At 55.7% G+C, this 27,993-nt stretch overlaps 1 protein-coding gene across 2 annotated transcripts in view; it reads left to right on the top strand.

Moving 5' to 3' along the window:
• Positions 1–27,718, top strand: part of DIS3L2 (DIS3 like 3'-5' exoribonuclease 2) — a 288,990-nt gene extending 261,272 nt beyond the window's left edge. For both annotated transcript variants that reach the window (XM_019503424.1, XM_019503425.1), the window contains exons 16-22: positions 12,463–12,646; positions 14,561–14,647; positions 21,933–22,080; positions 22,555–22,685; positions 23,326–23,430; positions 24,557–24,658; positions 27,148–27,718. In XM_019503424.1, coding sequence (XP_019358969.1) covers positions 12,463–12,646; positions 14,561–14,647; positions 21,933–22,080; positions 22,555–22,685; positions 23,326–23,430; positions 24,557–24,658; positions 27,148–27,249 — 859 coding nt within the window. In that variant the 3' untranslated portion in view covers positions 27,250–27,718. The remainder of the gene's footprint in view (positions 1–12,462; positions 12,647–14,560; positions 14,648–21,932; positions 22,081–22,554; positions 22,686–23,325; positions 23,431–24,556; positions 24,659–27,147) is intronic.
• The last annotated feature ends 275 nt before the right edge of the window (positions 27,719–27,993 follow it).

Genomic DNA, 27,993 nt, shown 5'->3' with positions numbered 1-27,993 from the left:
CACCGGGAGGAAGTTTCCCTCAACTTGGGTGTGTTTCAGCTTCTTTTTCATGCTGTCAGCAAGCTCTGGGTTTCTGCTCTTCCACTTCCTTAACCGTTGTTCACAAGAAATGCTGTACAGCTCAGCATCCAAGTTTTCTTCCTTCTGCCCATGCCATAGCTTCATAGATGTTAGGGTCGGAAGGGACCTCAGTAGGTCATTGGGTCCGACCCCCTGCCCTGCCACTTAGATTTCCAGTTCCTCCTGGCACTTACTTTGCTTGAAGGAGATAAACTGGCCTTCTTGGTATAGGAAATATGTGAAATAGTCCTATCCCGTCTCCATCTCCATCTCATTTTCCTTGTCCTTGTCCTTGTTCTTCAGTTTGCCTCTGGATTTTGGAGGCTACCTGCTTGAGCTTCTACTACTGGAGATGCTGTTAAAAGAGTAAGGCTTAAGTCCCAAGGGAGAAGCTCATGTGAATGATGTGAAATAGTTGTTCATCCTAGCTATAGTCACATTACTGAATCAAAGGGCACTCATGCTTTGACGAGGCCAATTTCCAAATATTCTGCTTATACCACAGGGCTGAAGAATTTCAGGAGTTTTGACTGTCTCTTCCCCTGGCAGAAAGTTTGCGTCAGATGGAAGCATCTTAATGGAAGGTCTAGGGGCTCTGGAAGGATGCAGAAGAACCTTTTAACTCCTTTTCTGATCTTCCTGACCACAACATGGCTTTCAAAAGACACTTTCCATATCAAACAGGCAGCTGCTTTAATGGAGAGGCAGGTTTCTCTCATCCTTCCTGGAGCTAGTAACAAGTATGGAGCTCACTTCCTTACACGAGCCATGGTATTATAACAGGGCAGCAGCAACGAATGGTCACCCAGCAGGATGCTCCCGCTCTGAAATGTCAGCCTGTTATATCTGTTTTGATCTCTTGAGATCAACTGTTTACCTAATAGGCCTGCATTTGCACTTTGCAGATGTCATGTTAATATTAATGTGTTGTCTGAATCGTTAATATTTCTTTCATTTCAGCGTTACTTTAATAAAGGCTGCAAGGGATGAGAGAGACTGGCCTAATTAATTAAGCAGGCTAAAAGTATCTTCAAGCATCCATCGCGCAGCCCTTTGCTGCTGCCTAATGGCTCTTGACGTTTCTGCTAGACAGCCACATAATGCGTCCTGCTGTATGGCAGCAGGCTTCAACTTACTTGCTAATTTTTTTGACCCGTAAATCGCTTGCATAACTGTAAGGAAAAATGCTTTTCATTCCTGCCATGATCTGCGGGGGTGGGAGACTGATCTTCCTCTTGAAGATGACAACGGCATTTCTTTGGGAGCTACTTTTATTTTCCTCTTACGCTGAGCTCCTGATTAGATAATTGCTGTGCGCCTGCTATAATTCCATCAGATATTCTCTTGAAGTAAAAAAACAGTTATGGTTACCTCTCAGTATTTAACTCCCTGTAGCTTCCCAACAACATCCTATCCCATCTGGAGGAGAGGAGGGCAGCTCCCCGTTGCGATACGGACTGTGTTCCACCGGCCAAAGATGATTTCAATGCTGAGATTTGGGGAACGAAACCAGGCTGGTGGCTTTTTGTGTCATGGCTCCCCTGAAGAGATGAAATTTCCTTGGAGCACTAAGCTGTTCTGGTGGTGAAATAGGGCTCATATATATTTGTGGGGGCTACATCCTAATGCCAAGCAAAATAGCCCAAGTGTCCTGCAGAACACGTTGCAGTAGCTCCCTGAAATAGCTTTAGATAAGTGGTTTGAGACTACGTAGGGACAAATACAGACACACTTTTTACGTTAAGAAAAATATTGTACTTTCTCCCAAACCACAGGACCACTGGAGTGCTAAAGAAGCTTGTAGCGCTTCTGCCCCGGGGAGGCTGAATGCTCACTACTGTCCCCATACCTTGCACCGTTCGTGGGCTGTGGGCCGGTGACCAGCGGGCTGTCCCGAGCGAGGCCATGTAGACCCAGTGCCATGGAGTTCACGGCAGTGTAGAGCATCCTCTTTCACTCTTGACTAGGACTGGACCAAACGTGTCTCCTCGTCCACCAAGGCTGTCAGGCTGTCTCCACGGCGTTTCCTCTCTTCCGCTGCCTGGCTACAATTAGCCATGCACACTGTAATTGAGGAAGCTGACGATCGCTCTGGAGAGTGCTGAAGCCGGCGTAACGATAATTGTTCCAAATGTGCACGTGGCCCCGTGCCTACGCACAGCAGTGGTGAGACCGTGTCCTGGGCAGATGGCAGAAATGTTCTCCAGTGCAGCTTTACGCAGAGTTTCTTTACTCGGCCGCAGTCCACGGATCGCTGCAGAGCAAAAATCTGAGCTTTGTCCAAGCAAGGGCCATGATGGCATCTGCCCACATGTCTGCTGCTTTATCAGAACAGATTGCAGGCCTTCTGATTTTTAATGGAGGGGCATCACCTGCAGAGACAGGATCGAGATGGAGCATTTGGGGGTGATGAGGCCAGGGATCTCCTGTCTCATCCCCTAATCTTAAACACAAAGATGACTATGTCTTGTGCATGAGTGGTTGAGCCATCCCTACAGCAAAGGCCCAAGGGGCAGCAAAGCCACCATGGCAGTTTTGTTCAGCTGTAGTAAGTGTTGTTACCTTGCTCTCTGACCTGAGGACGCTTGTCCACCGGCAGTCATCCCCACTGCATAACTTTACTGCAAAGGGAGGCCAGTAACTTCCACAGGACTTAGGCAAACGATGAGGTTTTTTGTTTGAAATCCCTGCGTGCACATGAAGTACCTCAGGGTTTATGCAGTTAATTGCTAATGGTCCCAAATGCCACGGGTAGGGCAGTTGTAGTACAGAGGGCTGCCACAGTTTTCTACTGTGCTGCACTTCATTTGGCTCGAATGGGAAGAAATGGTATCGTGGCATTTCCAGCCTAAAGGTGCGAGAGTGGCCAGTAAATGCCATTTACATTCAGCAAAATCTCCTGTGCATTCAGGTTTCTCAGCATTTATCACCAGGGAGCCACTGTAGCTAATAAAAAGGGCATTTATACCCCGGCGTGGGAGTTCATTAGAGAGAGAAGCCAATTCTGACTTGGTAAGAAATGAATCTAAAACTGCCTAGGAGCTGCTGTTCTCATCAAGTTTCAGTGCTAACCATTTTAACCAAGAGCTAATTGAGCAATCTCAGAAAGTGGACTAATTCCATTATTCGGATCTGCTTTGTTCAACACGCCTGCTAACTGTGAAAATAACCCAACTGACTTTCAGCAAGCCAGGCACCGCCAGCATTCCTGGCTTTTTTTTCTTTTCTTTTCTTTCTTTTTTTTAAGTATATTTTTTGGCTTTTGGCAACTGCCATTGGCCAGAAGAGCCCCGCGCCAGCTTTGCAAGGCACATGTTTGTAACTTGAAAATCCAGCGTCTAAGTGGCAGAGGATTTAATTTTCATAACTGTGTGACCGGCAAGGAGGTGCTGTGCTGTATGTCTCAAGATGCACATGCACGTGCCTGTGTTGGATGGGCAAAGCCTCCTGTGGGAAGACAGTACCTTCTTGTTGCAGGATTTTGGGCTGAAAAGGGTTTGAAGCTGTTGTAAAGCCTCTTACCAGCTACTGGCCAAAGAGCGTGATTCTGTCATTGGCTGTGCTCTGGAGAGTTGGGGTTAGCTAATGTTGCTTTTAGAAGAGCTTTTATAGAAACCTCCTGAGTTCCTTCACTTCATGGAAGAGCTGTAATCAAAAATAAACTTACTTGGGTTTTCAAAAAAAATATATCTTACTCTATCCAGGGCACTAGAGTAGATCTTGCAGCCTTAACTCTCTAAAGAAAGTGTGCTGGCCAAACTGCTGTGCCGCTTTGTTTAGCGGAGCCCTGCTCTTTTCCGATGACAAATTCAGCTGTTCTCCTTCATCTTCAGATGCTAGCAATGGCAGATGCACCTACCACTTTTCTCTCGGGAGATAAGGCCATATCTATTTTTGCTGGCACTGATTTTGTGGCAAGTGTGGCCTCACTGGTGCAGAGTAGAGGGGAATAATTAAATCAGGGGAAGTTATTATTCCTCTCTGTTCAGCCCTGATGAGGCCACATCTCGAGAACAGCGTCCAGTTCTGGGGCTTCCACTACAGAAAGGATGTGGACAAGTTGGGAAGGGTCCAGTGGAGGGCAAAGAAAAATGGTTCAGGGGCTGCAGCACATGAATTATGAGAAGAGGTTGAGGGAACTGGGCTTATTTAGTTTGGAGAAGAGGGGACCAAGCAGGGATTGAATAGCAGCCTTCACCTCCCTGCAGAGGGGCTGCAAAGAGGCTGGAGCTGGACTGGTCTCAGTGGGGGCAGATGACAGGACAAGGAGCAATGGACTCAAGTTGCAGCAAGGAAAATTGAGGTTGGATATTAGGGAAAATTTTCTCATGAGGAGGGTGGTGAATCACTGGAACAGGTGACCCAGAGCGGTGGTGCAGTCTCCATCCTTGGAGGTTTTTAAGGCCCAGGTCAACAAGCCTTGTCTGGGATGATGTAGTTGGGGCTGGTCCTGCTTTGAGCAGGGGTTGGACTAGATGCAACCTCCTGAGGTCCCTTCCAGCCCTCATTTTCTCTGATTCTGAGCTGGTATAGAGCAGGCAATTTGCTATGGGCAGGCTGGCAGTAATGCAGGGACAGCCAGGCTTTGTTCTTGAGTTCCAGCAGGAGTTTCAGATATGAGCAGACCTCCCTGCACCCTGAATGAGCCCACACAGGAACTGTAGACATCTGTAGATTATTTTCTCAAGTACCATTATAGTGTTGAGGCCCTTCCCACATCTGAATGCCAAAATACTTGGGAAGCACTGCTGTTACCATGTGATAACATTTTACTTTGCACACAGGAAAAGGCAGCGCTGACTTTGGTCCATCGTGTTGGGCAGTGCCCTTCAGACATCATTGTGCTCTGAGAAGTGACTTAAAGCACCGTTGTGGGGTTTTTAACTTATTGCCTCTCCCTGTTCCCATATCAGATATGGCGTTCTGTTTCTCTCCTCCTGTTTGTGACCCCCAAATTTACTGGTATTACGGTTGTTTTGTCCTTCCTAGATCGGAAGATGCATCAAAGTCTGTTATCATCTCAAATGTAATTACCATTATATTTAATTGGGCTAGGAGATGAGATAGAGCATGGTTCCTCCTGCGTGATGTGCAGGTTATATCTTTGATCATCTAGGGCGTGATTCTCCTGCAGCACCCTGGGATGCCGTAGGATCCTTTCAAGGGTGCTATGGCAATACTAGTGCCATTAAGTTTGCAAACGCTTGCACGCGATTCACAACAGATTTCAAACGGGGATCCTGAATGTCAAATATTTTGACCTTTTGTGGGTCTTCTAAGATGTTTGCAACAGAAGAGTTGCTGCTATTGTTCCAGAGTTAAAATATGAAGGAAAGCTAAAAGTTGGTATTTTCCAAGGGATGCTATGAGTCTGCAGCCATTGAGAACCACTGCATGAGGGCATAAGGGAAGGAGAGGATCCTTTCCTAGAATGGGCGTCTGTAAGCACACGCGACTCATTCTCCCAGGAGGGCGCTGGGCTTTTACCGTCCAAGCCGTGTGCGCTTCTGCTCAAGAAGGAAGACAGTGTGCGTTCTCAAGGCCAAGAATTCCCTTTTTGCTTGTCCTGGGATTTCTTGTTGTGGCTTGGTTTTGAAACCCAAATCTAACACTCTCTTAGTTGCTCTGCCTCGTCCTACCATTGCCTTGTGTTCAGATCCAGAAATGAACCTGAAACGTTGGAAGGGGTTGGAAAAGGGGCGCAGACCCAAACAGCTGGGCAGTGAGGAGGCATAAGAAGACACTTCTCTTACTCCTGGAGAGCAGCAGGAGAGTCGGTAGGTTAAGCTGAAGATTGGAAAGGAATGTAAGCAGCAAAAATCTCTCTGTGGTGCCAGAAACAAGAGTGGGGGCACTGGCCTTTAGCTTGGTCTTGAGACAGAATGACAACTAATTGATGTGACAAGGGAAGATGGCATGAACGTGGTAACCTTTGGAGAGGCTGTCTGTGGTGTGACTGGGATTTCATCCACCCTCCGTCTGAATACAAGATGCCGCAGTTGTACACACTAATCGGTTACCCAACCTGAATAACTTCCAGTGAGGCCATACCTTAGAAAGAGCAGGATTCAGTTCAATTCAGTGAAGAGAATTGAGTGTCCAGGCCAGGGGGACAGGAGAACAACCACCACGGTCGATGCCAGAAGCAAGGAGGATCTCCCACCTGCCCCCGCCTCCCCATGTAGCGATGCTACTTTCTATTTGGAAATGTGACACCCCCCCCCGGTCCGTGTGCATCACGATCAGGTCCCCATTGGTCACCTCTCATCCAAGAAAACCCACATGAGCTGCCTGCAATCAGGAGGGAGCGTGCCATGGCTCGGCCAGTCCAGTGATCCACTAGGGAGTCTTTCTGCAATGAAAGACTTTGGGTTATCTAGTCTGGAGAAGAGAAGACTGAGAGGGGATTTGACAGCAGCCTTCAAAAAGCTGATTACAGAGAGGATGGAGCCGGGCTTTTCTCAGTGGCCGTAGGGGACAGGATTAGGAGCAACGGCCTCAAGCTGCAGCAGGGGAGATTGAGATTGGAGATGAGGAGGAACGTTCTGACTGCGGGGCTGGCCAAGTCTTGGGACAAGCCCCTAGAGAAGTGGTGAAATACCCAACTTGGACTGTGAGCCTTCTCCTGTGCAATAAACCTTTCGACTAATGTCCTACGTGAAGCTTACCGGGAAGAGCATGGAGTAGGAGCTCAGAAAAGTCATGCAGCAGCGTTACCATATTACAAACCCCCTCGCCCCCAGGATCTCAGAAGGGGGGTGTCTCTCCTGAATTTATCACTGTGTTTTCCATGTAACAGGGGTGCTTGAGGTGCCCATGAGGGTGTGTGGCATCAAGTCAGGCTCTTGGTTTTCTTGCTGTGACGTGAGCCCTCCCGGGTCCCGTGGATTTGGGGATTTTTGAGGCCAGCAGCCACCGGGTTTGAATATTGGAGATCGCCCAGATCCTGTTTTCAAAGTGTCCGAGACCCTTCGGAAGAGCTGGCGCGTCGGGAGCCTGCGCTCGCTCGCAGCCCGCTGGCTCGCAGCTCGCAGCCTGCTGGCATGTGCCCCAAGTCACTCCTGAAAACGGGACGAGGATGGCTTTGAAAGCTCTGCCCTTGGTCTGACCCCTTGCGTAAGGCAGGCTATAGAGTTTCACCCACCAACTCTTGTGTCAAGGCCGTAATTCATGAGCAGATTCTGGGTATTCGGAGGGACGGGGAAGGAAGCGCACGCGTGTTACAGAGCACTTCGCCTGGCCTCCCCCCCTCTTCTGTAGACACACTCCGAATGATGCAGCGAACGGGTCGGAGAGCCCGTCCTTCGGCAGGCCCCAGGAGCAAGGCTGCGGCTCCAGGGAGAGGGGCCAGCACCTGCGCTGCCCCCCACCACCCTGCACCGGAGGGCGATGGAAACCGCGCATGAGTGCACAAAAGGGCAAAAGTTCAGATCCAATTGTTTATGGGACTGGAGGCAGCCGGGAGCCAAGGATAGCTCAGCGGATCCAGAGGAAACTGTAGCGATGGCGCTGGAGTGCATTTCACATGGGATTCATTCAGTGCAAACTCAAACGCACTCGTCTCTCTGTCTCCATTTTTTTTAGCCATGAAATATTTTTCTTTGGGCTCCCGCCTGCCAGGCGCACCGAGCCAAGCTCCGCACTCGGCTGTTTGAAGAGGGAGGGGAAAAAAAACCTCCTCTTGCCGTTTGACCTGCCGACAGTTCGCAGTGTTTCGGTGCTCTGCTCCCATTAACGCCGGAGCCAGGCTGCGGAGCTGGCCCCCGGGCCCTGCCAGGCGCCCTTCAGCTCCAGGCTGCCTCATGATCCATTTCTTTTTTCCGAAGCACAAAGCAGCATTTGCTGACTCGGAGCCCTGTGCGCGCCCTTCAGAAGCGCAAGCCGGAGCTGCAACCTGGGGCATGGCTCTCCGTGCAGATGGCCTGCTGCAAGTAGGCAGGGGTGCCCAGGGCTTTGGGGCCTCGCTTGAGGCTTCCTTGCTTGCAGCTCTGCCAGGTGTGGGTCCAGTGACAGCTGGGTTTTTCCAGTGGGCTGGCACGTGCCTGGGGCAGGGGAGAAAGCAGCCTGCCCTGGTGGTGCCTGCAGCCCCTCCTTGTTCAAGCTCAGCTTCAGCTTTTACAGCCCACTAGACAAGATCAAGTCACAGCCCAAGCTGTGCCTTCCCCTGCAGGGAAGCCACACAGCATGCCAGCAAAACCCCAGGCCTGCGTGAGCTCTGAAGAAGAAAGCATTTCAGGTGCTTTTTTAATAATGTCCTCAGCCCTCTCTGCAGGGCAGGATTTGGCCTCCTCTAGCCACAGACCCAGTTTCCCTGCCCAAGCGGGTGACCTCGCTGACACCGAGCAGAAGGGCCAGCTCATGCCCCCAGCTCCATCGGGCTCCCACTTGTGGCAGGAGCTGCTTTGTCTTAGCCCAGATGTGTCCAGACCCTGTTACCTGCTTGGGATTTTCCCAGCAGGCACCATCCCCCTGCAGAGCTCTTCCCCAGGGGCTGAGTCCCAGACCACAAGACCACTGGCGAGCAAGGCCTTGAATGCTCACACCTCTTTTGCCCCGCAGAGCTCAGACAACTCCCATCTGTTTTGCTGAAAGTAAGAACAGCAACCCCGATAAAGCCAAAGGAGCATCTCCTGGTTGCAAAGATGAGACAAAATTGTGGCCCTAAAGAATAAGTTATAATGGAAGTGACCGGCGAGCTTTGCAATGGAGCGCCCTGTGCTTCCAATGACTGCAACATCTCTCCCAAGCCAGGGGCTGGAGCGGTCCCACTTTCAACGATTTCATAGATTTTTTTTAGGGTCAGAAGAGACCTCAGTAGATCATCAAATCCAACCCCCTGCCCTGGGCAGGAAAGAGTGGTGGGGTCCAGTGAGCGCTGGGGTCAGATGTAGTCAGGGTATTTCTCATTATGTGTTAATCTGTCCTCATTCGCACCCCTCTGGCAGCAGGAAAGTTGCCCTACACAGCCTTGTTCCTTGCTGCATGCGAGCATGTGGGTCTGTCACGGGGCCACTCGTGAGTCGTGGGCCGCTGGTGTGCAAGCAGTTGTTCAGAGGAGAGGAGGAAGCAATGGAGGAGCTTCGCCTAGGTCTTAGCTTTCAACCCCTGGAGTATTCTCCCCCATTTGGTTCCACCTTCCCGGCAAGAGACGAATGGAGTGACTGAAAGGGAAACCCTCATCAGAGGCTTTGCTTTAATTAGCTTCTCTTCCAAAGCCTTCCACCCAGGGGTTTTCAACACCAGCCTCGAGCAGGCTGTACTTGGCTCCTGCCATGCAACAGATGCAGGCTCTTAGCCGGTGTCACCTTGACTCCCTCCACCCGCATTGCCAAGCCAGTTGGTTTTTTAGCATCACTCCTTGAGCCGCAAGTAGCTTGGGACTCAAGTAGCAGGTCTGGACTGCGATGCTGTCAGAGGGCTCCCAGCACAGAGCTTCGCAAGCCAGGATCGAAGTATGTGTGCAGGGAGACGAGGTGGCACAGGATGCTCTTTGTACTTTAAAGGGCCGTCAGAAGGGATGCAGACGATAGAGGTGTCTATGGTAACAAAATGCTGGGAGCCATCGCTCACGTGCTCCCAGCATAGCTTTTGTGGCACGAGCGTGGTAACCCCCCAGTGAAACGGAAAGGTAAAACATTAACAGGTCAAAGCACTTTTCACACAACGCCCTGCGACTCTGGGGAAATCACAGGCCAAGACACCACGGAGATACAGAGCGAAGGATCAGACACTTTTGGTAAGCAGCAGAAGTTTAATCTGAGCACTCTCTGGTTCGGATAAAGCATTACAAAAGCTGTAATCCCTCGTGCTTCTGGACAGGAGGCACCTGCCGAGCACCCAGGATTAGGAAGGAATTTCCTCCTTGGGTGTGTTACTGCCTTGGCTTTAAGAAGATTTTGCACCTTGCTGTGATGGAGACTTGATGCCAGTCATATTCAGCGGACAGCCAGGATTTGGGAGCTGAGGGCTCCTAGCTGTTGGCATAATGCCACAGACCAGTCCCGCAGGGACAGCTGCCCCCATCAACTGGGCTCTAGCTAGGACCATAAATCTCTCCCTTTGCTTTGCAAAGTGTCACATGCCCAAAAGCAGAGCAAAGCCCTTGCCTGTCTAGATGCTTCATTTAACCATGTTAGGGGTGGCAGTAGCCTTCTCTGCTGGCACTGGTTACCGGACCTCACTGGCGCGGCACAGGCTGAGAGGTCAGCTCCTCACCCTGTGTGGGTACCAGGCTCCCGTGAATGCATTCCTGCTTCTCCAGTGACCTACTAAAAACAAGACTGGGAGGTGTGAGGGGGTGGTTTTAACTCTTTCGGGCTGGGCACCCAAAAGAAAGCAGTGCTGGTTGAACCGGCTCCGGCCCGTTAGAATCTCTTGCACCCCGGGCAGTTACCTGCTGGATGCCGCGGCCGGGTACCAGCCACCATACGGGGACCGAGGTTGCCATCTACTGGTCAAACTCCACCAGAACAGCTGCAGCTCGGTTGGATTCACAGCGTTCCTCTTTGAGACGTCCCAAGTGCACCCAGCTCCTGTTCAGGGAGGAGGGGGGACCTGGCATTACTTACCTAGGCTACAACAGATACTGTATTTGCACCATTTTAGCCTGAGATAAAGTGCAGTCATCGAGATGGCCACGTCTGTTGTCCCAGGACAAGCCTTACAAGGGTGCACGGGATAAGAAGCGCAAATGGTTTGTCCGGTGACATCGCAAAGTGACATCAGTGTGGTTGTCCTGGGTTTGCATCATTGAATCAGTGGCAGAAATGCGGCAGTGCCTTCAGCCACTTGCTAAATCCTGATGGGACATTTCTGTCCCAGGACAAATACAGGCACAACTGGTCCCGGGACACAGCGGTGTCTGTTCCTAGCCTTAGTTCTGTACACTTGACGTGGGAGGGTTATCAAAAAGTGCAATCTCCATGGGCCCAGTAGCAGCATCTGGTGTTTATAGTGCTTTTGATTGGTAACGGACTGGGACCCTTCTCTCATCCCATGTTATCTGCACCTCTCCTGGACCTGGGGCTGCAGGGAGGGCATCAGGGGCTTGGAAGGCAAGGTCATTATGCTCCGTAGGCATGAGACCATAAAGCCTGCAGAAAACAGCAAGCTCCTCCGGCCCGAAGGAGAGGTGATATCTGTGTGCTTGGTGGGGTTCTTTTCCATGAAAGGCCCCCACTTTCATTGCTGACTGCAGCTGCCTCAGACTTGTTCCTCCCCCGGGCTTTGCCTTTAATCATCTCCTTTCCCTTCTGGGCACTTTGCACATATGACAGACCGTGAGATGGGGCTGGGACGGAGGCACCGTACTGCAGTGCACACAACAGGCAGTCGCTTCAGCAGTGCAGGCAGCAGCTTCCCAGCTTCCACGGCTCTCCCTGCAGTGAGAGAGCACAGCGGGGTACCGCCCTGCTCCCACAAAGCAGCCATAAAAGCTCTTGGGGTCCAGCTCTGGAGACCTCCTTCAGGAGCTGTGGTGCAGCCGCATGGCTCACACAAGCAGTGCTGAGCAGCAACATGCCCGCAGTGCTGGGAGCGCGCAGTGGCTGTTTCGGCTCCATTATCTCTTTCGGCGGTTCTCACTGCTCGAGAGCGGCTGGGAATCCCTGGAGCAAACTATGTACAGCTCATTCAAATGCATCTCTCTGTCTAAGCCCTGTTAAACCCGTCTCCAGTGATGCAGTCTCCCAGCTGGCAGCCTAGCCCTCCAGCACCCATGGGAGGGCCTCAAAGGCTGTGGTTTGCCTTCTTTTGCTGCTCGTGGCTCACGAGGCTCCCATCCACGGCCTGTGTTTTTAGTGGCGTGCAAGAAGAGTTCTCACTAGCTCAGACGAGTCTACAGGGCTCTCTGCAGCGAGGGCAAGAAGCCACAGATAGTGCCGGTGTTGCCTTTATTGGACAATTGGCCCCACAGCTAGAAAAGCTGCAGTGCTTTCTTTGCCGTCCGTCCCTTCCCAGTTCTGCTGTGGGCCCTGGTGTATCCCAGATCTGGCCTGGACCACACGGGTCGTTCCTGGGGTGGGCAACACTAAGGGGAGGGGTGGGGGCACACTATTTTCTCTGACTTCAGGTGACAGCTATCCATGTTTGTCTTCTGTGCTATCTCTCCCCTTACACCTGTTTTTCTTGTCAAGCATTTCAGGAGATAAAAGGACCTGGAGCAGAATGATTTTACTGTCATTGGGGCTATCAGTGTGTTGCTGGTTTCTGCTTGTCGGCACCTGTCCCAGGGGAACCTTGGTCAGGGAGAGGACTTTGGGGGACCTTGCTGCCATCCTAGGCCTCATCACCCCCTGTAACAGCAGCTAATCACTACTCTCTGTTTTAAAGCCAAGCACCCAGACTCCTTCCTGCGGCCCACCCATGCTGATTCGCCTGGTGCCTTGTCTTGTCTTGCTGCAGGCTGGTGGAGGAGTTCATGCTTCTGGCCAACATGGCGGTGGCCCATCAGATCTACCGCTCCTTCCCTGCCCAGGCCTTGCTGCGCCGCCACCCACCACCCCAGACCAAGATGCTGAACGACCTCATGGAGTTCTGTGACCAGATGGGGCTGGGCATCGACTTCAGCAGTGCCGGGGCTTTGCATGTGAGCTGGGGGTCCAAGGAAAGGGGGTTGGTGCCTCGGGGAGCAAGGTTGCTCTCCCATCTCTTGACATGGCCTGGCTGCAGTCTTGTCACAGATGGTTACCTGCTCCCCATCCTCTGTGCCTTGTACCCAGCCTTCTGCAGCATGCAGCACTGAGGCAGGGAATGTGCTGCGCCCAGAGCCAGCCAAAGCTGGGACCAGGCTGCTTGGGAATGGGAGCCGCTCTCCCCCTTTCAGCTGTTACAGGCAGGTGGTGGTCCAGGAGCAGCAAAATGCCCTCCTCTGGCAGCCACTGCCATGGGGACCCCTACTTGCCACCCCAGCCATGGGCCAGGGAATGGGGCACACGGCACTAGACTGGTTGTGCTCTGGCCGAGTTCACGAGTGCCATCTCCGCACAGCAGGTTGGCTTCTCCCTTCTCCCATGCCTGTAGAGAGAGCTGGGTGTTCCTCTGCAGCATGTGGCAATGGACTTTTGGCACTAAAAGCAAGAGGTGGGTTGGACTGTTAGGCCTTGGCTATTAGCTCAAGACATCCTCCCTGGGGATGGCAGCCAGCAGCTAAGAATGAGGAAGGGGGGAAGCAGCTGAGGTATGAATCCAGCTCTTTGTCTCCTGAACTGCGGAGGCAGGAGCTGGTTTGTCCCCATGTGTCCTGTCAGACAGGGATGGGCAGTCCAGCAGAGAGCTGGGGTGAAGTGCATGGCTTACAGGGGAGCTTAGTGGCTGGGCTGGACTCGGAAGCGGAGGGGTGTGACGAGCACAGGATCGTCAGGCAGAGCAGTCACAGAATCCAGGAGAAGGGGGAAGCTCAGCTCCATCCCGCCATGTCCCCAGGAGCACTGCCCACGTAGCAGATCTGCACCTCAGTGCAAGAGATGATTGGTGCTGGTGCCCCAGTTCCGCCACTGACTGACTACGTGGGCTTGGGCAAGTCACTTACTGCCGCGCTTCAGTGAGGGGTTTGTCCTGGCAAATGCACTGAAGGAAGCAAAGTGCCCAGTGCTCTGTAACAGGAGACAGACCAGCCCCCCAGGAAGCAGGCAGTATATGGCCCCCTCTTTGGGACTGGGGCTGCGTAAGGCAAAGGACTCTCGGAGCCCAGTGTATTAATGCTGCTGTTAGCATGTCTTATTAAATCTGGGATTGTCCCACCCAAAGCAAAGGCCTGGGCTGAGGGTTAAACGGACAAATCCTGGAGGAAGGTCCTAAGAGGGACCTGGTGGTTATGGCCAAGCCTTGAACTGTTGCAGCCTCTCTCACCAAGGAAGTGCTGCTTGCTGCTAGCCCGACATAGCAGCCCCTTCAGACTGATGCATCCCTCAGGTGTCTGCTCTGAAAGCCAGCTGGTCCATTCAGGGACATCTGCCTGACTGAACAAGTTTAGAGGCTGAACAGGCACCTGTCTGGGGTTGTGTAGGAACATCCTGCTTTGTGCTGGTCCCTTCCAGTCCTGTGTTTCTAAGTCACAAGAGCCCTGGCCTTCCATCTGCAGGCTGAGGGAAGGAGAGGAGGAAAGTATAGCGGCCCCCTGCATGCCAGAGACCTCTCCTTGTGTCGCTGTGCTTCACATGCCCTGCCCTCGGGATCGATATGCAGAGCAGCGTGGGGTATCTCAGCCAGTGTCATCCTACTGGGCCCAGTTCAGCTGTCAGGGACCATGAGGAGCCCTGCTGTGGCCAGCCCAGCTGTGCTCGCAGAGGAGAACAGGGATTGAGAGAAGCATTTTAGCTGCATGCATTTCAGCCAGTGCAGCTAGCAGAGAGAGGATTTGTATTCAAGTGCCAGCATGTTCTGGGATCCCTGTGGCAATTTGACAGCAGCAGGCAGAAGAGTTTTCGGTTATACCCACACTCACCCCTGCAAGAGTTTCCAGCTCTTACCTGTTTTTTTCCACCCCCTTCTCTCCTCCCAGAAAAGCTTGAATGAAATGTTTGGTGCTGACAAATACTCAGAAGCCCGGAAAGCAGTGCTGACCAACATGTTCTCCAGGCCGATGCAGGTAAGAGCAGTGTGGGTGTGAAACACTTAGGATGGTTTCAGGCACTTCCCTGCCTACTTTCTGGACTGCCCCTCGCCTAACCTCGCTGTACTCATACTTGAAATGGGCCCATCTCAGGGGTAGATAGAAAGATGCAGCCCCTGGCAAATCCCATAACCAGGACTAAGTTTGATAACCAGTGTGTCCACTCTGCTCTGGGCAATGAGGGCTGCCCATGGGTGCTTATAGTGTGGGCTGACCACTTGGGGAGCAAGGGAAGGTGCCTCTTTGACTTGGTCCTCAGAGCACACAGCCAGGAGGCTTATCGCTGCAAGAGGTTGCTTTGGGATATTTCCCCTGGAAGGGCTTTGTTCCCAAAGGGCCGGTCTCACTGCTCAAGTGCAATAACTGTTCATGCAAGACCCTGCTCCCATTAACTTTGTGGGATGTGGGTCAGGTCTTGGCAGTCTTTGCCTAGCACCTCATGCCATGGTATCCCAAAATAGCCTCCTTTCTCAATCAAGTCAGACGTGGGGCTGGCATCAGGGGGATGGAGCCATGCACTGGTGGGAACCGAAGCTGAATCCAGCTCTGTGAGGGCAGTTGGGTCCACCATGAAATGTGGTGATCTGTCCAGAAGTAAACAGGGTTCTACATCCAAACCCAGCAGTCACATTGATCAGAGCGGCCCAGGTCTTTCTGGGCCACTGAGACCCTCTTGCCTCTAGGGAGGGTCTGTCTCGATCGTTCCATCCCTTTGAGGCATGTGGCATGATGGAAGTTCGTTGCACCACTGCACCTTGCTGCTGGGCTTGTGTGTCTTGGAGGCTGCGGCCCCAGGGGAGCTGGGGGCACGTACCTGCAATGGCCTCCCTTCTGCTGGCTGCTCCTCGCTGCAGGGATGAATCATCTCCCTGACATGTGTTTGACGGGTGCCCTTCTAATTAGCCAGTTTGCTCTGTTCACTCATTAGCCATTGCCTGAAGTCCTGCTGCACTTTAGTGGCACATAAGGGTTGTTTGCAAATGGAGCTGAGGAAGCTCGGATGGTGTTGAGCACACGCTGGTTGGTAATTGCATACACACGTGTTCTACTCATTCGTACAGTTAAATACTGCTCAGTTCCCCCCTCTCTGGCTCAGGGTGCATGTCACATGTCTCTGGATAATGATTCTTTGTCTGGCTTGGCCTTGTGACGGTCTCTTCTTATCTAGGAAGCAAGTGACCTCCTTCCCTGTTACTGTCAAGTGCAGCCTCACAGCAGGAATCCAGTTGTTGACCCATGTAATGTGATCTGCCCCAGGACGGTGGTTTGGGTGCGCAGTGGCACCCACATCATCTCCCCAGGATAAGACAACTGGCTTCTGGGGTCTCAGATGGTCAAGTGGGAGGAGACCGGCCCTGTGGACACAGCCCAGAATGGGCTGTGGAGATCCATCTGACCCAAGGGCTTGTGCTCAAAGGCCAGAAGCCATGCTGTGTGGTAGTGCTGGCCTGCTAGACCAGGAGATGGGAGGGTGCTCTGAGCCCCTCTCCCTGTGCTCCTCCCCTCCCGGGAGCCCGAGATGACTCACCTGCCATGTGCATTTGCAGCAGCTGACCACAAAGGATCTGCCTGCTGTCAGGGGAAATGCTGATCCAGTAGTTCCTCACTGAGACACCCAGGAGAATTAGGACCACCAAAGAAGCCCTGTGGGAGACCTGCATGCTGTGAGGGGGCAGGGACAGAGGGGCCATTCTAAAGACCACCTGAGCTGAGTGGGTGTATTTGAGGGCTCATTTGCTTTCCAGCTTCTTTTTGCTGCCATCCCATAATGGGAACGTGGCCATCTTTCCCCTGTGGCAGTGATAATGCATATGGGGCGAGCCCAGTGGTTGCAAAGGAGATGTGGGCAAAGCAGCGGTCAGAGGTTCTGCCTTGCAGCAGTCCGGCTGGGCCCTGCAGACTTGTCAGGGCAGGGGCCAGGGTCTGTTGTAAACACCTTCCAGTACTGTGCAGAAAAGGAGTCAGGATTTAGGATTGTGGTTGCCAAGAAAAGGCCCAGGTCCATCCTCCGGCCCCCACCCCATGAGCATGTCCCCTGGTCTGATGTGACAGTTCAGAGTGTGGTCATTGTGCCTCATGCCAGCTCTTCCATCCGGAAAGACCAGGGAAGAAAGAGGAGCCTCAATACCTGCAGGTGCCAGGAGATCCAGGTGAGGTTGCATGTGGAAAAGTGCTCTTGCACTCAGCTAGACTCGCTTCAGCACATCTGCTCTCAGCACATATTTGGGGACACTTTGCAGATGTAACAGGTAAACACAAGCATGACTGGACTTCAGCACAGCTGAGTCCCATGACTCTGGGCAAGAACCTCTCCTGGCTCGCAACATCGCTAGATACCGTGGTGCTCACACTCTGCAACGTTTGCTCTCAATGCTGCCATGTGAAGCAGAGAGAGCCCAGGAGCCATTTAGAGTCCAGCATCCAAGAGGACTTACCAGGGTGGGCTGTCAGCAGAGCATCCTTTAACTCAGTATGGGGGTGCCAAGGCCCCACCAGCAGGGATCGGCTGTGAGGATGACAGGCCACAAGGGTCCTGGCTGGGCTGGAGGTGGATCTGCTGCCAGGCATCTGGATGAACAACATCTGTGTCCACTGGAGCTTCTCCTTCCCTGGGTTCTCCACGGGAACAGATGCTCCCACCTGCGCCCGTGTCACCACCCGCCTCTGGAAATGAGCTTGGGGCCCTGCCAGTTCCTAGCTCAGTAAATGGCAGTGCACCGCCAGCCCTGCTTTTCCATAGGAAGCCTGTGCCTCCTGGACTAGGGCTCACACTGATGCATTGCAAAGGAGTCTTGTGAGCATAAAGAGGGGTTGAATTTCAGGGGTGCCCCTGCCATACTCCCAGCCCCTTTGTCATGTACATGCATTTAGTGACATCATGGCCAAGCCTGAAACAGCCTTTTTCTCTCCAGCCAAAAGCTCCGTGGGTATCACAGGAGCAGATGAAGGTAAAGAAGGGGTCATTTCACCACCGCAGCCAAGCTCCATTCGCAGCAGACTGGTGTGAATCGAGCTTGTCGCAGGTCCCTTCTCCTGTCCTTGCTGTCCATGCAAGCTCCTAGGGAGCTCTGCTAACTTCCACCCCATTCCCTCAGCCGTTTGCCCCAGTGAGCCGGCTTAGCTGGATTCTGGCTTCCTACCCTGGAGGAGGGCATGAGCCCCCAGGCAGTGAGAAAACCTCCGGCACATGGGGACCTGTCCCCGTATCCAGTCTCAGAACAGCTCCAGCAGATTGGAGGCTTCGGCCCAGGGGAGGCCTCCACCCTCTCCCACCTGCTGCTGCAGCCAGCATCCTCTGTCCTTGCCATCCTCTGTCCTCCCAGTGCAAGAGGGAAGCGCGGGTTGCGTGGCAGGAAGTTGGTTCTTCCCATGCCAGCAGCATCTCTTCCAGCAGCTGCTGAATGAAGCCACGTACAGGCCACAGGACCTGCATTGGCAGTGGGGGCAGGAGCTGTCACTGATTTATGGCGAGTGGCCCCATTAGTGCCGGGCACTCAGGACCAACCTGCCTCAACTTGTGCTTCGCAGCTGTCCGTGCCGAGGTCCAACATCTGGGGATGAGGCCACTGGTAATTTGGTTGTTAAATAAACCACAGCCATGCCAGGCCTCACACACTCTGAGCCCCGTTGGTCAAGATGAAAATCTCGGGTGAGGCAGGAGCCGGGACGCAGCTTGTGCCGTGTGTCAGCAGGGGCACCCGGATCCCACTGCCAGCCGCTGCGTGACAGATGCAGGAGCAGTGACGCTCCATTTTTCAGGGGCTCACTCACTCAGGGATTCAGTCTGTCCTCGAGAGCGAAGCAGCCCCCGGTTGGCCACAGCTCATTTATTTTTCAACTCCTTGTGGTTCTTCTGGGGAGTGGAGCGGTCGGGGCCCGCGTTTTTGAAAGCGCTTGTCACCGGAGTCTGCTAATGAGGAAACATCTGCTTGCTGCCAGGCCGCTGTCGCTCTGAACCGGCTGAGGGTTGCAGCTTGAAGCTGCCCTCGCTGCATTGCGGGGCCTCGGAGGAACCAGCTGCCCATCTTGCGGCTTCACTGAGGGTCCCCCTGGCCCACGCAGCCCTTTTTGGGTGGGGGGGTGCAGAAAGCATTCACAGCCTGCCTCTCCAATTCCCTTGCAGCTCCAGGAGCAGGCTGGGAAATCCCCAAGCTGGAATTGGGCTGGGGATCCCTCGCTCCAGTGACCACTGAGCCTGGGCAGGCTCAGAGCCAGCATGCACCTCCCTGTGCCCACACCAGGCCCACGCACCCTGCCCTGGGGACAGCGCGCATCTTCTGCGCGGCCCGGGACAGTTAAGTGAGCGGAAGAGACTCTTGTCTAGTGCATCAGAAGGAATTGAGCCCCGGGTTGTGGAAGTTGGCAGCCACCAGAGCTCTTCTCCCAGCTCATGGGTCTCATAAAAAGGCAAGGGCCACGCTGCTTTTTTTAACCCACTCTGTTAACTTGCCCAGGGCAGTGCAGTGCAGCTCCGCAAGAGCTGGCATGGCCGCTGGGCTGGGGAGTTGGGGGAGGCAGCCGCCTGAACCGCAGCTCCCAGAGCAGCTCGGTAACCAGAGCAGGCGACTCCTGCTGTTGCGTCTCTCCCTGTCGCTCTTGAACAGGTTCATTCAGCCACTGTGACCCTGCTGCAACCCCCCTGCTCCCACCGCCTTCTCCAGTCTCCGCCTGCCTTGTTTCTCCGGCCCCAGGGGCCGGCATTTCACAGATGTGAACATAAAAGCAGGAGCGTATATCATAATGGGCACGGCTGAGCGAGATTCCCATTGCGGGGGCCGCTGGGAAATGCGGGGCAGTTGCCACTCACCTGCTGACTCAGCCATGCTCCAGCAGGTCGGCATGGGCTCTGCTCACGACACCCAGCAATTGCCCCTGCACCAGTTTTGAAGCACCAAGCCTCGGCTTCCCAGGCCCTGATTCTTCCAGGAGCCCTTCTGACTCCTGCTGCTCTGCGCGTGTCCCATGTGCACGCTGCCTAAGAGGCCTTCTGGCCCGTCGAGTCCTGGTGCAGGTTTGAACAGGCTGCTGACTGCAAAGGGAGCGGGCAGAGGCCACTAGCGCCCCACGGGATGCAGCTTGAGAGGCCTCATCAACCTCCCACATGGGCAAGGGGCATGCAGGTAGACAACGGCATTCACCTGGGCAGCACCGCCAACCCACCAGCGTGATCCAGGGGCCGGTCAGCACGAGGGCGTCATTGCTGCACACAGCCTGCTGTGCCGTGGGCCGTGCCCGTCATGTGCTGGCTCCGCGGCAGGGTGAGGGGCTGCAGGGCCCTTCACATTGGGTGGAGACTGAGTGTTGTTGCCACCTGACAGCTGTGTGGGCGCGTAGGCCTCGAGATGGCACTGGCAGCGTCCAGGGACTGAACTTACCAGGAAGGCTGAACCCATCCCACCCCCAGAAATGCTCCCACCAAGTGAATGCCAAAGGGCTTTGGCGGAGAAGCCCGAGCTGCCACTGGCTGTGCCACCTCCGCCCTGTGGCATTGTGGGCTGCTGCCTTCCAGTGCTAGGTTCAAAGCCCACCCCTGCCAGGGTGCTGGGCACCCTGCCTGCACCCCTCCTCCTCCCCCAGGGCCGGGATTCCTGGAGTCTGGGTTGCGCTTGCTGGCCAGTTCCTCGGAGTAGGTGCTCAGAGTCCTTCAGGCCAGGAACCACAGAGCAAGGCCATATCCTGATGGGCCTGGAGCTGAGCGAGGGGCCTTACAGAGGCTCACGCTCATGGCACCATCTCTTCGTTCCCCTCTGGGGTTCATTTGGTGTTGAAGTGCTGCACAGGGCAGGCACCATCCAAGCGGAGCTGGTGCTGGGGCGTCAGGCCACCAGCACAACTGCTGCCAGAAACTGCTCGTCGAGCTGGGGGTGACTTATTCCAGCCCTGCCCTTGCAGCTGCATGGATACTGCCAAGCGGAGCCCATTCCCAGCTCACAACACCAGTTAATCCCCATGGCCGTGCTGGAGCAGGAAGGAGGGTGGCGTTCTGCTGCCCATCGCCCGGAGGAAAGGAGAAAGCTGTGGTGCCTGGCCTCTGGCAACGTCGCCATAGCGAAAATCCCCTGGCAGGAGAGCAGCCTCCACAAGCCTGTGATGTGCAGGTGCATCTGGAAATCCATCACGGCAGCCCCTACCGGCTGCGGGACCCTAATGCTGATCTGTTCCCCAAAGGCCTTCCTCTGCCATCAGGCACAGGCATGAAAGCAGCCTTTGCCCAGCTGGTTAGTCGCATCCAGGGACTTGGTTGATACAGTGCAAAGCGCTCCGGTGAAGGTGGTACGAGCCCAGGCCCTCTGAGGCAAGCTTGCTTTTGGAGGCCTGGTACAGACGAGGGGCTGAGCAATGCACAGTGTGCACAAACAGGCTGGCAGGGGGGTTCATTTTGAATCATTTTGTTGGTGACTGCATCTCTCCCATTTCCTGGGGTGCAGGAAGGATTATTCTCCCCTGCCTGGATGTTTTGTGTGCCTGGTACATGCTGACTGCCCTGTCCCTGCCTCATTCGACCCCCATGGCATCCCTGTTACCCACTTACATTGGTGCGCTGGGGGCACCATCACTCCGTCACCGTCCTGCTGCTCATGCCTTCTTTCCGCCCAAGTCAGCCACCTGGTTGGCATCTGGGGGGGGATCCACAGTCGAGAAGTGGCTGCGTGTGCCACAGCCAGCGTGCTGGCACAGACAGGGTGTGGGGTGTCACCACAGCTCCGCTAGTGCCATGCTGGCAGCTCGGCCCCAGGGCAATAGGCTGGTTCTTGTCCCCCTGCAAAGACTTGGACCCATTTCAAGCGTCTGAGTGAGAGGCCCCCACATGGCCTCACTGGGAGTCCTCCAAGCAAAAGAGAAGCAAGCCGCAGGATCCTGCCCCCAGGTCTGGGGTCAGGCTTTTCCTTGTCGGGCAGAGCGTGCTCAGGGGTTTAACGACGGGGTGGGGAGCAGGCAGCTGGGCTGTGGCAGAGAACAACCAGCGGCAGAAATAGCCTGGTAGCAGCAGGGAAAGAACAGACTCTTTCCAAGAGGGAAAGGAGGACTCTTCCCTCTTCCCTTTCCCAGTGGTGCCTGGCAGAGCTGGCCTGTACATGCCTCTGCCCTGCGAAGGGGGCACTGGGCAGCTCATACCCCCAACCCTCCCGGGCTGTGTCTGTCATACAAGACGCTCCCTCTCCTGTCCCAGTGCCCCAAGCCCAGTCTGCAGGGCCTCACAGAGCAGCTCCCAGGATGTTGGCAGGAGGCTGCCTGTCTCATCACAGGGTTTCCCTTTCAGATGGCCCTCTATTTCTGCACCGGAGTCCTAAAAGACGAGACCCTGTTCCACCACTACGCCCTCAACGTGCCCCTCTACACCCACTTCACCTCGCCCATCCGCCGCTATCCCGACATCATCGTCCACCGGCTCCTCTCCGCCTCGCTGGGTACGTGCTCATGGGACTCCGGGGGGTGGCAGCCCAAGAGTGGGCTGCCTGCGGGATGAGCTCTGTGCCAGTGCCTCCAGAGCAGGGTTGTCCAGGGAGGGGGAGGGAGTCAGGATCAGGACTCCTGGGTTCTGGGGACTCAAGCCAACCTCCTTGCCCACCTCCCACCTACATGGCTGCTGTAACTCCACCCAGCATGGTCCCAGCTCCCTGACCCACCCTCCACAGAGCAGGGTGTCAAAAGGACTCATCTCAGGGGGATTTTCCTGCCAACAATGGGTGAGACCAGGTGGGCATCACCCCCTTGTGTTGGTAGGCCCAGCACCAAGCAGGAGCTAAGCTGCTCAGTCTCACTCCTTGCAGTCATGTGCTCTTGGCCAGCATCCCAAGCCCTTTAGCGAATCAGGCAGCTCCGGGGTGGGCATTGGTGTCTGTAGCACCAGGGTGCCGAGCCACAGTGGTTTTCCTTCCCAGGCTCTGGGCGCCCGGTCCGGCTGCGGAAGGAGGCTATCCAGGAGCAGGCAGACCACTGCAATGACCGCAAGATGGCATCCAAGCGAGTGCAGGAGCTCAGCGCCGACCTCTTCTTCTCTGTCTTCGTCAGGGTAAGGCCCCAGGCAGCACTGCGCTGGATGTGCCAGCCCCTTCCCTTGGCCCTGGGAGCAAGGACCGGGCCTCTCCCTTGATTCCCCATGCTGTGAGACAACTCTCCTGCAAGGATGCCTTGGTTTTGCCCAGTGGCCACATCTTGTGGCAGCAGCTTCCTACTCTGCTTGGAGCTCCACTGCTCAGGTTAACCCTTGGATTTGCAGCCCCTTCTCGCCCACGTGGCTCTTGCTGTTTTGTGGCCTCTGCCTGCTCTTCCCAGGGCAGGTTCTTGCCTTCAAAGAATCACGGAGCCTCCCCCCAGGGGCTGTAACTAAGAGGGCAAGCTCTGTACTGCCTCTCTCCTGCTCTGTGCAGCAAACAGGCACCGCAGGTCCTCCACTGGCCTCTTGGGCTTGGCTGGGATCCTGCAGGACTGGGTGTCCTGGCTGTTTGCACCTTGTGGAGCTATATCCAGGCCTGAGGGGGCTGGGGAGAGGTGGTACTTAATATGGTGTTCCCTGGGGAGAAGGAGGGACGGGCATCCTAGGCTTGGGCATTGCCCACATGGGACAAGTGTGAAGGGAGAGGGCAGAGCTTGGCGCTGGGGTGGCAGAGGCCTGGGGGTGTCTCTTGTTATGCCAGCACGTTGCCTTGCAGGAGTGTGGCCCCCTGGAGTCAGAGGCGATGGTGATGGGCATCCTGAATGAGGCCTTCGACGTCCTGGTGCTGCGCTTCGGCGTCCAGAAACGCATCTACTGCAACGTAAGTGCTTCACAGGCGGGCAGGCGGCCCATGCTGCTGCAGGCTGCGGCCTTCATCCTCCCACAGCACCAGGGCTCTGGGACTGGAAGGGGGGCACGCCCTCATGGGGCCAGGCCCAGGGACCTTCACTGCTATGATGCTGGCTCATCCAAGCAGGGAACAAAGGCACCCATGGCCCTGGCACACGAGCAGTGCCGCCAGCCAAGCTGCCCTGGTGCCTGTGCAGCAGTAGGACAGGGTGACATGGCCATGTACCTAAGAACCTCAGGAACTGTGGCATGGTAACCACTGTAGAGAAAGGGGCAGAGTTAAGGGGACGGTGGGAGCCGTTAAGAGCTAGAGAAAGCCTGGGATAGAGCTTGCCATTCCCTTAGCTAAAACACATTTCCACCTTGCCTGGCTTTGAGGGAGATGGGCTGCAGCTTCCTTTACTCTGAAGAACCCAGTGCCAAGGCACGGCCCTTCCCTCCCCCTCCCAGATCCACCTCGGAGAACACTGCCTGCTTCTCACCTTCCCAAGCCCGCAGCAGGACAAAGGCAGGATCAGAGGCAGCAAGGAGGCCGGGCAAGGTGGAGCAGGGAATTCTCTCCTCCTGTCTCCTCTGTTTTCAGACGCTCCGGTTGAAAGCGGATGGTTTTTCTAGGGAAAAGGCGCTGAAGCCCAGGTTTGAAAGCACAAGTGCCTGGGCTCCGAAACCAGAGGGGCCAGTTTGAATTTCATGTTACCAGCCAGTAAATCAGGGGCTGCCTGACAGCAATCAGCCCTGCGCTAGCCCCACAGGGAGCAACGTCAGCCTCTCATACCGTGGCTATACGGCTTGCGGTGAGACCTTTAACCGGACCCCGCTGCCTGCTGCATGGACTGTGTGCATGTTACAGCAGCCCCTGAATTACAGCTCACAAGCCCTGGGCTCCCGGCAGTTCAGAGCGCCGAGGGACCTTTCTGTTGCATGCTGAACAGGAGGGATTTCAACATGTCAGCAAGCAGGCGCTGAGGGACAGGGGAGGGAAGCCCAGCCATGGCCTGCAGGGCAACGGGGCAGGGCTGGGAAAGGGACGGGGTTCCTGGGATCTCTGTCAGGCAGCAGAAGTTAGAGCCGTTCCCAGCATCCATGTCTGCTTGCAGGCTCTGCCCCTGGTGGGCTTCCACTTCCAGAAGGTGGGGAAGAAGCCGGAGCTGACCCTCGTGTGGGAGGAGGAGACCCCCAAGCAGGAAGCTGCCCACCAGGTAATGCCACCTCCGGGCCAGCCTTTGGGGTGGGGTGGAGCCGAATTGCACAGCTGACAGGGCTGCAGACTCCATGTCCACACGGGCGCCTCTGGGGCTTTCAGCAGGAGGTGGCAGTGGGCTCTGGATGCGAACCCCACACCCCCCTGCTGTTGTGCTCTGGGAAGGGCCAGATCAGACCCTGGTGTTGCAGCCTGTGGGGAACCGCTGCTGCTGCTGAGACTTACAGCTCGCTCCAGCCTCAAACTCCCCTGGCATAGAGAGCGGGGCTGGGTGAGGCCAGTCTGCTACTGCATGGGGCCACCCTGGCACCAGCTTCCAGAACAGCCAGGCCCCTCCGGTGGCTGCGCACCACGTCCCTAAGGATTTGCTAGCGTAGACCCAGCCCAGCACCGAGGAAAGGGTGAAGAGCCTGTGCCGGGAGCCATGCTTCCTCTGACACCGCACTTCTACCTGTGAGCTCAGCCCCTGCAGCCACCCCAGGTGATTCCTCTTTTGCATGGGAGCTGGTGTCACTTAAGTGTCTCCAGCATGAAAAATGGCTGCCTGGCAGGAGCCAGGCCCAGCACTGGGGATGATCTCTTCTGCTAAGCAAACATTTGTGAGGGATCTTCCACGCCTCCTAAGAAAACACTGGGGCCCTGGGCCAGGCCAGGTCACGGCACACAGCACACTACCCTTCCCTTCCCTGCCGGCCCACCCTGAGCCAATAAACCTCTCACCCTGCGAACGGCCGTCACTCAGCCAGCGCGGTGCTGAACCAGCAAGAAGCACTGTCACCTTGACACACAGCTCTGGCCTCCTTGTGCCCTGGAGTGAGCCGCCCAGCCCCGGCAGCACCAGCCTCCTCCGCCACGCTGGGGCTGGCAGGGGGGGGCCCCATGCACTGCTGTGGTGCTTGGCAGCTGCCCGGGTTTGCCTGAACCCGGCCAAAGAGGGGGAAAGTCTGTGAAGGCGGTTTGCAGGCTACCTGAAATGGGCGGAGGTTGGGCAGCTGCTGCAGCGCCCTGTCCCTGCCTTTGCCCTGGCATGGGGGATGTACAGCTCCACCCTCTGCATGCCCCTGGCATCAGGCGGACCCAAGAGGCCACCGTAGTGCCCAGCATGTAGGCTTTTGCCCTCTGTGCACCATGTCTCTGCCATCACCAGGCGCTGCCTTTCCCTACAGGCTGGTGCCATTTCCTTGAGTCCAGAGGAGACCTGGCCTCATCCCCACAGCTCCTCTGGAGTGGCAGCAGGGCTGGCAGGGCAGGTTTCAGCCCAGTCGCTGCACCCCATGTACACAACAGCCAGAGGACAGCCCAGGGAAAGCTCCTCCTAGCTGCTGGGATGGAGCAGGTGCCACAGAGAGGGCACTGCAGGGGCACATCCATGACAGCGTACCCATCTTGGAGGGCTCAGCATCCCACCAGCACTGGGGGGGAAGAGAATGGGGCTGGATGAGATCCGAGAGAGACTTGAGGCCCCGAGTCCCTGATGCCGTGGGCCAGAGGCTGCCTTGGGTTTCACTGGAGCCTTCAGTCCACGTCTTGCATCCCAGTGCTTCCAGGACCAGTGGGACTGGGGGCAGCTGCTGGGGTGCTGCAGTCTACCTAGGGGCACAGTGTCATGGTCAGGAAGGCTCAGGTCCTGCAGGCACTCCAGACCCCCACATCTAGTGGGACCAAAGTGGAGGCTGGCCACAGCAAGCCCTATACCAGGCGGTGCTGGCCCAATCTGGTCTACTGCTTCAGGGCCCAGGGCTTCCCCGGGGGTAGATCACTGCGGGCGCTGAAATCATGGGGCTGGATACAACCGTGCAGATTTCCAGCAGCTGAGGAATCACTCTAGCTGCTCGCTGGCTTTGCCCATGCACAGGACAGCGCTTCCGCCAGCCAGGCTTTGCCTTCCTCCAGCCTGTGCCTGGAGCAGATAAGGAGCAGGCATTCAGGTCCCGGTCACACGGAGAGCTGTGTGGATCGGCACAATTCTACTCACATGCCTGGGGAGCAGGATCAGGCATTGCAAGTCCTGCCTGGGGTCATCGGTTCTTTGGCATGTGTCTGCGGCTGATGTGCAGAAAGTTTCCAGGTGGAGAGTCCCTTCTCGGGGCAGGGAGATGGCTGTAAATGCTGGGAGTGCCTTCAGGAGCCTCTGCTCACTGCTGACCTTTGGCCGAGCTCCCTGAGTAAGCAGCTTCCAAGCCATTCTGCTGTGGAGAAGCAGCCCTGCCTGCCCCAGAGCTGCCCCCTGCATGGACAAGCCAGCCGGCGCTGGCGTTGGGAGAGGGAGGGTCTGATCTGCCCAGGACCTGGGCACAGCGAGACAGCGATGCCCCTGCCAGCTGGAGAGGGAGCATGCGTTGAGCTGCACACGCCTCCACGTCATTAAAGACGAGCTCTCCCCCCACAAGGCCCCGGCTCGGGGCATCCTGGCAGCGGTCTCTCCCGTGGGGAAGCTCCCAGCCCTCAGTGAACTACCTCATGCCAGCTTCTCTCTCCTTCCCCAAGGTGATCACCCTCTTCACGCTGGTCGACGTGGTGCTCAGAGCCGACAACGCCCCCCTGAAGTACAGCGCCGTGCTCAAGAGACCAGGCCCAGAGAGGGAGTGAGAGCAGACAGCTCCGCCACCTCCCACCTACCCCGCCATGCCCTTCGTGCCCAGGTTGCCTTCCCATGCAGGGGGGCCGGAAGGGCCCTTCTTTTAACCAAGGCTATTTTATTTCCAGTTCGGATTTTAACCCGAGCAGCAGGGCTCAGCGGCCCTGTCCCTTCGGAGCTGCCGGGCACATACTCTGTTTCTATTCTTTGGGGGGTTTTTTAGCTTTCCTTGTTTCTTTTAACTGCACCCAGCTGCTCCTTCCTCGTGCCCTGACACATCAGTGGCCGGTGCTGGGGCCAGGGCCAGGGCCAGGGCCTCGCGTTCCCTCAGGAGCACCAGCCAGGGAGGCGGCTGCTCGTGCCCCCTCGTGCTTTTGTGATGTAGCGTGGCGTTCCTGGGTGGACAGGGCGGTGGTCGGGGGGAGCCAGGGCATTTCCTGCTGACTCCTGCACTGCGCAATAAAATCCAGTCTGCCCTGGTGCGTGGGGTTTTCTTGGTCTCCTCCAGCTCCCGAGTTCGGGAACACTTTGCAGCCCCTGTGTGCTGGCCTTTCCGTACGACCCCGGTGAAATCCCAGCTCATGGCAGCCAGGGGAAGCAGTTCTGCCTTTCGCCCTCCTTGGGGCTTGTGCAAGAGACTGGCGGGCAGGAAGGGGTCAGGGAGATGCTTGCTCTTGGCTCTCACCCTCAGCTTGCTAATCCTGAGCTCTGCTTGCTTAGCAAGGACCTTTGCTTGTCAGCTGCTAGTGCTGCCG

Source organism: Gavialis gangeticus, unplaced genomic scaffold (assembly GCF_001723915.1).
Source record: "Gavialis gangeticus isolate Ggan-Ray unplaced genomic scaffold, GavGan_comp1, whole genome shotgun sequence".
NCBI classification, from domain to species: Eukaryota; Metazoa; Chordata; order Crocodylia; family Gavialidae; genus Gavialis; species Gavialis gangeticus.
The sequence above is the reverse complement of the archived record's forward strand: the minus strand, read 5'-3'. Positions and strand labels throughout refer to the sequence as shown.